The sequence below is a fragment of the Syzygium oleosum genome, unplaced genomic scaffold (assembly GCF_021117445.2).
Source record: "Syzygium oleosum isolate NSW1041296 unplaced genomic scaffold, Sole_v2.1 Sole_v2.07, whole genome shotgun sequence".
Classification (NCBI taxonomy): domain Eukaryota; kingdom Viridiplantae; phylum Streptophyta; class Magnoliopsida; order Myrtales; family Myrtaceae; genus Syzygium; species Syzygium oleosum.
The window spans coordinates 12,144,975-12,157,641 of record NW_026607491.1 but is presented as its reverse complement, the minus strand read 5'-3'; the positions used below and the strand labels follow the sequence as shown (position 1 = coordinate 12,157,641).

Here is a 12,667-nt window from a genome sequence, read left to right as displayed (position 1 = left end):
AAACAAATTACAAAGCGATTGCAGAAGCCGTCCTTTAAAATTCAGCAACGGATCTTGTGTGTATGCTGCTGATACGAGTAAAAAGATGAGAATCAGTAAAAAGGCTGCAACCACCATAAATACTCATTCCACATCACGTTTACGTAAGTGATGAAAACGATATCGACAGTGACCTCTTCGGACCAGACCAACAACACTTTGAATCGCGTGCCCTCTGCTGCGCCATAATCTGGAATGCCTCTCGTCATTTCTCTGCCACTGCCACCAACTTTGCACTCACCAAATGCAGCCCGACACGTGTAAAACCATGGCGGCCACAATTTCAGGACGCCTGAACTCTTATATGGTCTAGAGGTCACCTTTCACTTGCCTCCTTGTCTCTGAAACTAGTACTGCTACATAATCTCTACCCAAATTAAGAAGTCGAATATGGAAACATCGTTCCGTAGTACCCACGTGCGTGTCTTGGGCGGTTCCATCGTTTCCCACCAGAAAAGCGATGTCCATGCTCGAAATCTGGCTGTTCCATCATCTGGGTCATTCTTGAAGCACAATAAGAAGCGATGGGATGGGGTGGATCTCGGGCTAGCGGCCCGATGTGCGAGTTTGTCTCCTGGTCCTGGTTCCGTGGCGGAGCTGATGGAAGAAACGGAATGGGACGAGATGAGGAATTGGTCGGAGAAATGCAGAGTGCAAGGAGTGGTGGCGCTGTTGGAGTGTCTGGAGAGAGAGGCAATCCTGGGAGAGGACGAAGGGAAAGAGCCGACGGATTACAGCAGGAGGGCTCGCATCTTTGACAAGAGCTCCGAGGCTTTTCAGGCTCTCAAGGAACGCGAGGCAGAGACAGCTTCTCACTAACTTTGGACAGGTGGTTAGATGATGATGACAGTTTTTGTTGATTGTAATTCTGTTCCTTTCCCTTTAAATAATTTTGAAAGGTTGGGTAAGAAACGACATTTTTGCCTCCAGAGAGAAAACCAATGAGGCTGTTCAAAACTGTGTTTCTTTTTCAGACAGTGAACAAAGTTTTTGTCAACATTTCGATGCTCCTTGTTGAAAAGCAAGTCTATCTGCCTTTAGACAGATTTACGCATATGCATGATTTCGTATCCCAATTGATTTGGTATACCAAAGTCAGAAGAGAATCTCTGACAATGTTCCAGCATTTCAGTTGGTCACCAAGAACATTCACTGTGTTTTTTCAAAGGGGCAAGATGTACCTTGCTCAAGAATCTCGCAGGCAAACAGAAACTCAGAAATAGTACTGAAGAAAGAAGAGAAAAACAGAGAACCTCGTAATTTTAACAATAGCACCAGCAAATAATGGCTCCATCACCAAAGTTAACGAAAAGTAACTAGAACACGTTCCTACAAATCCAGTAACAACGAGCTGCTCAAACTTGCAGTTCACAAGATTAACTATCCTAAAAGATTAAACAGACTAAACCTCTCTCTTCTAGGAATGCGAGTGCAATGAACCAGTCATGCCATCAACATGTCCTAACAGCTCCTAAGCAAGTGATCTTAACAGAACTTCCAATGGTTATTGCAGTTAACACAAGTGACATACGTCGTCATTGGTTCGTCCGCGCTCCTCGTCTGCATCTGGTAGTAAGTGCATTTTCTCTGGCCGCATCGGCCACACTTGAATTGATCAGTTGTAGCTTTCGGTGCGGCTCCTAGCTCACACTCGAACAAAGCTTTCTCCTTTATCTGTTGATTTTGAAGTTGCCTCTCATCACTAGCCATTTCTTCCGTGGTCATGTTTAGGAGCCTCTCCGGCTTGACATGACCGAGAAGAACTTTTCTCCTGAAATCTGGGTTGTTGGGATCCTTAATATTGAACATTAGGGACCTGTACTTCACCTTGTGGGCGCCGTTCATACGACCCCAACTCTGGAACATGGTTGACTCAACTGAAACAGCGATGCTAGATGGGTCACATGCATTCACTTCGTCAATGATGTCTTTGCTGGCTTCACCAGAAACTCTGGACAGAGCCTCAAAAAGAAGCTCCCGTACTCTGTCCCTCATCGGATCGTCGCATTTAGTCACAGAAGCAGACAGCGGCTGAGCAGGATGAGGTGACAATTTGTTCACGCGACAATTTGGTGTCTCTTCCTTAGTTGCAGTGATCGTTTCAACCTTGACACTTCCTTGCAGAATCCTATTACAGACCACTTTCTCAGTAACACCAACATCCAACCTTGACATCTTCTCGGAACCAGGAGTACCATTTCGCTCGGTTTTCCTTACCTTTGTTGCTTCATACTTGGGAATCCCCTCAATCCGGAAAGAGGAGGATTTTTTAACCTTACTCTCCCTGGGTTTTGCAGACTCATTATGATCCACACTGCCATTCTTCTTGCAACCATTTGATTCCTCCATAACAATCTGTTTCCATAGCTGAATCAAGTCGGAAGCAAAAGCTTGTATCTTCTTCCTAGGATGTTTTGTAAGGCGTCTAAGACCTTTCCCGACCTAAGAATTTTCAACCATGTAAGCATATGAAAGACCGAGTGAGGCAAGTAAGCACAAAGGCAAAGGCACATAAAAATTATAGCATACATAATAACTCCACATTAGGATATGATGAAGGACTCCTGCCATTTGATTACTGATATGCAGGTGATAAAACTTCAGTAGCTGGACCATGAAAGGCCTTGGAAACCTATGTCTGCTGAACAGAGTTGGTGAAAGCTTGTTTTCTTACTGTTAAGGCCTAATTTTTTGTTTAGTACGTGCCAAATAAATATTGCAATATAACTCGTGTTACTGAAAAATAGCCGTTTGCATGCTAGGGACTACTCGTTCTTTAGTTCCGAGGGCTAAAACTCAATGATCATAATTTTACAGCTCTATGTGAAGTCACTCAAGGAATCTTCCTACTCGATTGATGCATGTAATAAAGTTGAAAGCTTTCACTCTTGACACTTGTTATATCAACCGTGATTCATGAACTAACTTGTTTAACCGGTTTCCCGGGAAAAATTTAGAATTGAAAATTCTCGCCTGGTGGGATATCCACAAATCCCACTACTAAGCGAGATTTCTTAAATACGAAGAATACGAAGAAAGAAAAAACAACATGAGGAAACAGATAATTCTAGAGCAAATTAAGTACCGAAATGCATGCTTACAGAAAAGAAAATAAAATGTGCGGTCACCCCTTCTTACAAAATAAAATGAGCATGACCTTCCTATATAGGCTTCCGGTTGCCCCATTTTTGACAAAACAAAATGTGCGGTCTCGACGACGCAGTTAGAAATCCTATCTAACGGTGCCGTCATGCGCGCCGCCGCCGTCGCCTACGTTACATCGCATTTGCTCGCATGAAATACGCGAAGCAGCAAGCACAATCTAAAGCTCCGCGGCACACGCAAAAAAGGAACTAATTTACAGAGAAAAGGAAAGATACAATTACACATTGTCCACCGCATCCTACATAAACTAGACGTCGAAAGCAGCAGAACAGCATACAGCACCGAACCTCCTCATCTAATTGTCCAACAAACAGAGCACGATTGATTGGAAGAGAGTTCACCCTACCCTCACGGGGTCCTGCTCCGCTGATAACAGGACCACGATCATAAACAGAGGGACAACAACGGGCGGGCGGGCGGGCGGGCGGAATCGAATCGAACCGCGAGGCCCCCCCCGCGAGAAAAGCGAGCGGAAAAAAATTGGGGAAGAGGGGGGGGGGGGGGGGGGGGACGCACCTGAGTGGAGACGAGGGCCTGAGAAGTGACGGGGAAGGACTTGAGGCGCTTCAAGGCGTCGATGCACCGCCGCTCCTCCTCCTCCTCCTCGTCGTCGTCCCCTCCGCCGTTCCCGTCCGCGGCCGTCGCGTCCGCGGCTCTGCTCGCCAGCTGGAACACCTCCACCAGCTCCGCCTCCATCTCTCTCTCTCTCTCTCTCTCTCTCTCCGTCTCTTCAAGCTCCGCACCTTCAAGAACCTGAAAAACACGCGCGCGCGCACCAGCACGCATCAATCGCTCCGCATCCCCAAAAAAAAAACCCACCTCGAACGCAGAGAGACAGAGAAGACGCACAACAGAAAGAAGAGGAAACGAGCGTTCCTTTTTTCCAAACAAAAAGAAACGCCAAAACTACGTCTAAGATCAAGCGAACATTCGCGCGCTTTCTCAGGCCCATGCATGCAACGAGCAAAAGGCGGGGGCAACCTCCGTCGCTCGAAGAGGGGAGAGGGGGAGGCGCGGGCGAACGGGGAACAGCAGCGGACGACGTCGTGGAGGGGACGAGTGCGGGGGGGGGGGGGGGACTTACGACGGACGAGGGAAGCTCGGGCAGAGCGCCGCGCCTGAGGAGCGCAGCAAGCGAGACTTTGCGAATTCCGAGGTGGAAGATGGCTGTCGCACGCAGAGGCAGAGGCAGAGGCAGAGGCAGAGACAGCACGAAGAAGAAGAAGAAGAAGGAAGGAAGGGAGGGAAGGAAAGGGAGGGAGGAGAAAAGGGCGTGAGGCGGTGGAACGCAGCGTTTAAATAGGAGGGGATGGGGTGAATCTTGACGGTTGAAAAGTAGGCCCACGTGGGAATATCCTGGATATCGTGTTCTTTGATTTTTTCTTTTTCCCTCTCTCTCTCTTTTATCCACTTTTTCTTTTACAAAATTAATTATATTTCGAAGTAAGGGGTAGTTCTGTTTCGAAGCACGGCGCGTGCATTATTTTTTCGATTGCTTAGCAAGTGTCTCGAGAGCCGCTTAATAATATTTGAATGATAAAGAGAAGGAAGATGTTTTCGTTATCTTCTGTTCACTCATTTTTTTATAAGTGCGTGATTAAATGGGCATTATTTTGAAAAGGGGAAAAGAAAAAAAGATGGAATATGATTTGGTAGTAATTTTGAAGGAACGCTTAACAAGATTTTAATTTTTTTCCGATCAAAAAGGAGAGATTCAGAGAGAGAGAGAGGGAGAGAGTGTGCGCAGCTTTGGAGCTGGTCTGTTGGGAGCTTTTCGAGGATGCGCGCTTGTTGCCGCGCGGGTTTGTTGCTCCCTCTGACACGCGTCCATCGTCCAATCCCACGCTGACTTGTCCTTCCCACATCTCTCTCCTTCTTCTTTCTTATCACGAGAATTAATCGCCAACCATTATACTCGTCAAAATAAATCATAAATTAATTAATTATATTTAGTTAAATACGAAAGTGTTTTAGTAATATGGAGTCGAGTCGGATATGAGTCGGATCGAGTATGGATCATTAAATTTGTATTACACGAAAATAGATCTATTTGCGTCGGACTATTTTCGACCCGACCCACCCGTTTAACGGGTCTACCGATCACTAAGTAACGCTCTTTGAATTCGAAGTTTAGTTACGCATTTATGCACTCGATTACACGATATTCCCTCTCTCTTTTCCGTCGCTTCTCCTGTTTGTTGCTCATGCTTTTGTTTCTTCGACCTGCGAACACATCTACAAAACCGAGTTGAGTGCTTTGCCCGTGCGACGAGCTGCACCACGCGCCGGTCGGCCCATAGCACCTCCCCTGCCTTTCGTCGCCACAAATAGACTGGCATTGTTGTCGCTTCGTGCACAGTAAAAATTACCAACAACATAAGATGTTATCGCTGTCTTACATCAAAAGTTACCCCTCAATACGCTCGAAAATCTGTAATCATATATTTCACTATTTTCATGTTGAAAGTTAAACATCATCTTGGAGCAACTTACTTCTAATCACATCTTGTCAGCCGTGCCAAAAAGGAGGAAGCCTATCCTTACAGATTTGGCTTGCAGCGATCAGTCAATACTGTCCTTACAGGTTGAATGGTAGATGATCAGTAGCGAAAGGAATTTACCTGTGGCAGCTTTTTAATCTTCCATAATTCTTTGACCTTACATTTTTCTTTCGGCCTACATCCTCGAAAAATCCCCAACTTCAATCTCTGGTTTTTTATTTTCGCCTTAAAAAAAGAATCCCAAATTTTCATCTAGTTCCAAATCTACCCATGCGTAAAGAAAATGGACCACTAATTTCCTCATAAAAATGCCATTGGTTTCTTCAAGATCATCAACCTCAGGAACTTGCTGTTGTTCCGTTATAACTGGTTCCAGTTTTACATGATCAATAACTGCATCACTACAAAAAGACTCCTCCCCTATAACATTGATGATTTCGGGGCTAACCAATTAGTGGTAAAACAAATTCCCAATCGCCCCCTGCAGCCTTGATTCATGAAATCCAGTACTCACCAACACGGCTGGCCAAATATGCAAACAAAGCCAACTACAGTTCTACAGATAAATCCCAATGAAGCAAACATTGACCTTACTTCACGCTGCAGGAGTGGGCCAAGTGCTGCAACCGCCCCGGCCCTCCCCTGCCTTACCAGAAAGTCGTCATCTAGTAAGAAAACAAAACAGCATGCTCTGTACTTTACACCGTTTTGAAAGACGGCACACTGCACATCTCATTCTTAAACTGCATTTGGCAAAGAAGCGCCCAGCTTATCAAACATTTTCACCAGTTATGGCCATCGATTGACGGCTGCAATAAGCGACGACAAAGAAAAGAGGGACCAGAGGGAGAGAGAAGAATCAAAGAGTGCTCTCAAAAACAAAGTATTCATTGTATGATCCGGATGTTAATGCCGAAAAAGGACCCAGAATGGTACTGGCAACTGAAAATACATTATTCAAGTTCACTTTTGTTCATAAGCTCTCCCAGCAGAAAGGATAAAAAGCAATGACGAAATCAGACTTGCCCAACTTTTACTCCCCAAATCAATTGCCTTCAGGCTCTGGTTTCTCGAAGAAAGTTTTCTTCAACCAATTAAAGGGCTGCATTGGAAAGGAGAGGATTATTAAAGTTTCAAAACACAAATTCAGCCATACTCATCCAGGAAAATCAACCATACATATATTTATATATTTTCAATAAATAGGACCAGACATCATCAGCCTACAACAAGCGAAAGGTGAAAGTGGAATAAAGGACCTGAAAGACATGCTCCAATGAGATCACCGATCGCAGCAACAGAATAAACTTCTCATAACATAGAAAGAAAACGTCTCTTGTGCACCCGTATTACAGATTACCAGAACAAAATATAGAAGAATGCTGATCCAGAGCATCTCTCACAAGTTAATATCAATAGCAATACAGGGTACCCCAGATCAACAAGGTCGACAGCTGATCCACTATTGTTCATAAGTTACATAAGGTAACCTATGTCTCCAAGGTCAACAGCTGATTTATTAGCCAATTTTGAGTAACAAATTACCATTGCATCAGCCAGCGGCCTATTAGTCGAGTTCAACCACAGAACCAAATATCTAAACTATAACAGTAGATACTGTTGCTCTGCTTAAACGTCGTCATACTTCTTGACCATCGACAAAAGAGATCGACTTGATGGACACTAACAAGTGACCAGATGAGTTCATGTACAGTATGCAAGAATTCAACTGACATGCATTTACCCACATCCATCCGATGTGTTAAGTAGTACAATCAGTTTGGTCATGAGTTCTTAAGACGTCCATCATTCAAAGGTTACAAAAAAAAGAAAGATACATCAAGATGCGCATAAAGGGATAAGCTTGAGCGACATAAGTTTCACGACCCAATACTGTTTCCCACCACCTCAAAACATTAGTTTCAGATGTTACCCCATTATGGTCGTGTCTCATTAAGCCAGCTTCGATTCATACCCACATAATGAAAGGAAAATCTCAAAATGCGAGCCTATATATCCTCGCAGAAATGTACTTGCATCGGAAGTTTGACAGGTTCAATCCCTCAAAATCCACGGAAAGAAAAGAACTTCCAATCAATTAAACAGACATAGCTCCCAGATCAAACTGGATGAAAGATGGGAATTTCGCAAACCCTTCCAGAACTTAGCGAGGAAAACATTCTCGAAACATGATCCCAACACAACCCTGTGCATTGCCAACTAATCAAAGTGAGTGCCGCAATAAACCAACACAAGCATGAGGACGGAATCTCAACACCCCATCTAATAGTCGACCAAAAAAACACAATTAGCTCCGCGAAAATCGACAAAATCACATTAGCCACCCACGATTCAAAACCACGCGACTAGCTAATTGCCCAATCGAACAAAACCCGACACTGCCGAATCCCGATGAGAACAACCAAGCTGCCCAAAAACATACGCCAGATCGAATCGAACAAGCTCGCTCTCCATTGCTCGTTCCTCGGAGATCGTTATCAACGGCGACGAACCAGAGCGAGAGCGCGCTCACCTGGATGAGGTAAAGAGCGGTGGCGCCGGCGGCGACGCCCCACATGGCGGCGGCCTGGATGTCGTCCGACTGGGGTCGCAGCCTGGGCTTGAGGAATTTGAACAGACCAGATCCACCGGACGACGCCACTGATGCCATCTCTCTCTCTCTCTCTCTCTAACTACACCTTTCGATTTCCCCCAAATTGGAACGGAAACCCTAATTCCGCGAAGCTGTTTTTTTGGGGGGGGGCGCCCTTCAATGAAAGAATCTCTCTGGCTCTCGAGCGATGCCGAGTGTCAAGAACGCGAGAGTGAACAGAGGACGGAGCACCGCGGCGACTTCTAGAAGGGTACGTGTGCTTCCTTCTGATTGGCGGAGAGCGGTGACGGGGGGTGCGCCCCGCGAACGGCTAGAGATTGTTTTCTTCTGAACGACTACCGGAGCCGTTTGATCTCAAGGGGGTGTGGGAGTTAAGGGGCGTGCAAAAGAATCAGGAACCGCCCGCAATCGGTGATTCTCACGGGGACCAGTTCGATTCTCGATTCCAATTTACTGGAGTCGGTGAGTATCGGTTTGCTTCCCGGTTCCAAACATGGAACCACCCGCTCAGACCAAACCGATATATACATATATATATATTAAAAAAATTCATGCTGTAGTTATATTGTGAAATCTGCTTATTTGGTTTCACAAAAAGTAATATATGCTTGCACAGAAAATTAGGGGTGAACATGATTTCAGGGTAGAACTTGGAGCCAGAAAACCTGACCAATGAGAACCTGTAAGTTCCAAGTTCCGACATATGCAGGGTAAGTTTCAATTCTAAAAATTGGGGAACATGTTTCGACAGATAGGTTCAGGTTTTAGGTAAGTGGAACATGGAATCTGAAACCTTAAACAAGTTTTTTTTTTTGTTTTTTCAAGGTCTATGTCTTCGCGTGATCCTGCGATGTTCCATGGCATTAGATGGTGAGTGTATAATCTGGAACTACTGGTCTAACCTGTCATTTTCTATATTGTTAATGTTTCATATTATTCATGTGTTTAAATATAAGTTGTTGTCTGTGAATCATAGCAGTAAGTAGGAGTCATTAAAGGTGATGATTCACTGCAATTGTTCAATTAATAATACAAGTGGAATCTGAGTAGACTCTGGAACCGATCCTAAAACCTGTGACGGGGTAAATTCAAGGTTCAAAGGTATGTAAGGTAGGTTTCAGGTTCCCAAAAAATGAAGAACATGTTCTCATGGGTAGATTACAGGTTCCAGGTGGAACCTGTAAAAATCCTAAAATCGCTCACCCCTAACAGAAATCGATGATTCTGGAAGTTGACAAGGAAAATGTTTTTTCAAGAATGGCTTCTAGTTTGCTTCCCTTGAGAATAAATTTGTCTTAATGTGTTCTAGCATAGAATCAGTACTTGTTTGATTAATTTCGTGATGAAACCTAATAAGTACCCACATAGAAACTGGGTTCACCATGGTATTAATTGATGAATAAAATTTTGTAGGGATTAGGGACCAGTTCCAATTTTTCGAAACCGGTCCTTAGTGGGCGGTTCCCAGATCCAAAGTGGGAACGGCCCACCCGAACTATGTTCACCCCTAATTAAAACATGCATCAAAATTGATTTTTTGATAAACCAATGCCAAAATTGAGAGGCAAAGAATATATATAATGAACTCGTTAAACATGCATGATTTGAAAAATACTTTCCTAAAACCGATAATTAATATCTCTTGAAATAATTAGTTAATAAAAAATATGTTCATTATCGACAGCAATACATATCTTAATATTTTCACGGACGATAAAAAATATTTCTTGTTTATTCATTTTTGTAAGCAATGCGAGTGATCATTTTTAGAAAAATATTTTTCGCACCGTTCATTTTCTACGAAGCAAATGGAGCCCGATTGGAAATTTTTGTCGTGGCATTGAGGCATAAGGGGCCCTCATCAGCTGAAGGGGCAATCTCCATGTGTAATTAGGCCCTCCAAAACTAGCCCATTAAGGATTAGCGTGGGTTAGCTCAGTAATGATGTCCAGATGTAATATAATATAATGTTTAATCCTCCTTTATTTATTTATTCTTCGAAGATTAGATTAGGGTGTGCACGGTCCGACCCATCATAATCTAATGTCTAATCTAACGGATTCGATATTGATTTAGAAGAGTTTTACGAATGTCAATATCGTACACCCCCCCGCTGCCGTCCAAGCTATAGGAAAACGACTTGCAATTAATTATGTCTTGTTTAATGAGATATCGACTTTTGTCCCGTCCCCATGTTAATCCACATATAAAACTAATGGAAATTTATGATATGATTTCGAGCAGTTAAAATGTCAAATCTCAAGAAAAAATTGAAGCCGTCGCGAGTATCGACAGAATATGATAGAATCGAACCGAAAATTTCGGGCTTTCCTACAGGTCTCGGCCTGCCATCAATGCCTACTTCTGTGAACAGTTTCTTTGTGGGCGATTGGAGAATCGGTGTCCACGGCGAAGGGCTAGACCATTGTCGATGACATGGTAGGCCGAGAACGGCAAATTGTGCCTTGGGCTGAGGCAAGCAAATTCAAATTCTGAATCTCTGTCTTCTTCCACGAGCTATGGCTCTTGCTCTGCATATTTGGTTTAGGTGTCGGAGTGGTCGCGCTTGGCCTCGGAGACGTCGACGGCGAGCTGCTCTTCGAAATCCTCCGCCAAATTGTAGAAAGACTTGGAATTATGCGGTCAAGTAACGTGATACATTTACTTTCCGTCAAAGTTCCGTTGATAAAAACTATTAGAAATCTTACTACATGGATGCCATAAAACAAACAATGTTGACATGGTGATTACGTTACTTAAGCAATAAAACGATTTTGTTTTGATTGAAAAATAAACTAATGGAACCTTGATGGAGGGTAAATCAATCGTATAAATACAAATATAGGGTTTTTTTATGACTCGATAAAAAGTTTAAGGTAAATGCATCATGGTCGGCATAGTTCGAGGTTTTTGATATCACAGAAAAAAAGTTCGAATGTATCACGGTGGATATAGTTTAAGATTTTTTATGATTTTCTTTCTTTAATAAAAACAAATTCATTAGAAATGTGGCAAACAGGAATAAGAACAAGAATTATTCCCTCAACGTTTTGACTATTAATCAATTAGGACTTTGAGGGTTCAATTTGGTCAATCAAATCTTTAATAGTTGAGGTCCAATCAAGTCTGAGCGCGTCATCATCAAAATTTCGGTCCGATGCGAGATATCCTCCGCGGCACTCGGATCTATGGCCACGTGGCATAACTATCTAACGGTAACCAAACAACCTCTTCGTCCCGTCTAGAAGATATCTCTCCAGAGGCTTCCTTCCATCGTTGCAAAACATTTTCGATTCTGTTGACCGTGTGTAATCAGTACTTTGAAAATTAAAATGCTTCTAATAAAACACGTCTAACAAGTATCTCTGGACACTCGTTAGCGGAGAGCTAAGTTATTGTAACATTTCTCGAGATGGAATTTAATAATTAAGAAAAATGAAAAAAAAAATGATTATCATATCATCAGCATGCTGTTTTGGGATAAATGCCCTAGAAGTCCTAAAACTTATCATGAAAGTGCAATTGAATTCTAAAACTTTCAAAAAATGCAATCAAGTCCTAAAACTTTCAAAAAGTGCAATTAAGTCCTAAAACTTATCACGAAAGTACAATCAAGTCCTAAAACTTTCAAAATGTGCAATCAATAAAAGGACTTGATTGAACCAATTTGACAAGTTTTACGACTTATTTGCACTTTTTGAAAGTTTTAGGACTCAATTGCACTTTCGTAACAAGTTTTAGGACTTAATTACATATTATGAAAATTTTAGGACTCAATTACACTTTCGTGATAAGTTTTAGGACTTTCAATGCACTTATCCATGTTGTTTTTAATGTTTCCTCTCCAACCTTTGTCCTTGGAAGCATTTAGTGAAGGATTTAATGTTGCAGTGAAATCACTCACTCCAACTTGCCTGTCCTTCTCTCACTTCTTTGTCTTTATCAACAACAGCATCATAATTGATGACACCTCTGATTGGGTTCCATGAATCTGCTCATCGTATGAACGAACAAAACATCTTAAATTCCTACAGTGGCCCTCGTCGTTTTGCCCCCCTTCCTCCCTTTTTCTTTTCCCTCTTTATTTTTATTTTAACTTGAGATTTTTATTTAATTCAAATTAAATTTGCGTTAAAAATCAGAGTTTGATCGGAACGACGCCGTTTCAGCCTTACGTCTCGTGTTTTAGCCATGTCACCGCCTCGCAGGAGAGGGAAAATATTAAAAAAAAGGCAACGTCGGCGTTTTCCGTTACTCAAGTTAGGACAGAATTAACGGAAGGACTCGATTGTATCAATTTAACAAATCTGCCCTTTTTAGTAAGTTTTATGGCTCGATTGCACTTTCG

The 12,667-nt window shown here is 42.8% G+C and overlaps 2 protein-coding genes and 1 long non-coding RNA gene across 3 annotated transcripts; 1 reads left to right on the top strand and 2 right to left on the bottom strand.

Moving 5' to 3' along the window:
* The first annotated feature begins 64 nt into the window (after window positions 1–64).
* LOC115679971 (uncharacterized) lies at window positions 65–1,048 on the top strand. The gene has a single exon (XM_030603747.2). It carries the CDS (start codon window positions 430–432, stop codon window positions 856–858), a length of 429 nt encoding a protein of 142 aa, XP_030459607.1. The 5' UTR covers window positions 65–429; the 3' UTR covers window positions 859–1,048.
* A 293-nt stretch (window positions 1,049–1,341) lies between these two features.
* Window positions 1,342–3,942, bottom strand: LOC115688948 (transcription elongation factor TFIIS-like). Its single transcript, XM_030615241.2, has 2 exons — window positions 3,721–3,942; window positions 1,342–2,481 (listed from the first exon to the last, which is right to left on the bottom strand). Exons 1-2 carry the CDS (start codon window positions 3,898–3,900, stop codon window positions 1,525–1,527), a joined length of 1,137 nt encoding a protein of 378 aa, XP_030471101.2. The 5' UTR covers window positions 3,901–3,942; the 3' UTR covers window positions 1,342–1,524.
* A 2,630-nt stretch (window positions 3,943–6,572) lies between these two features.
* On the bottom strand, window positions 6,573–8,637 carry LOC115672916 (uncharacterized). The gene is made up of 2 exons (XR_004004775.2): window positions 8,239–8,637; window positions 6,573–6,807 (listed from the first exon to the last, which is right to left on the bottom strand). It is a non-coding gene; the product is annotated as an uncharacterized LOC115672916 (long non-coding RNA).
* Window positions 8,638–12,667: the final 4,030 nt, after the last annotated feature.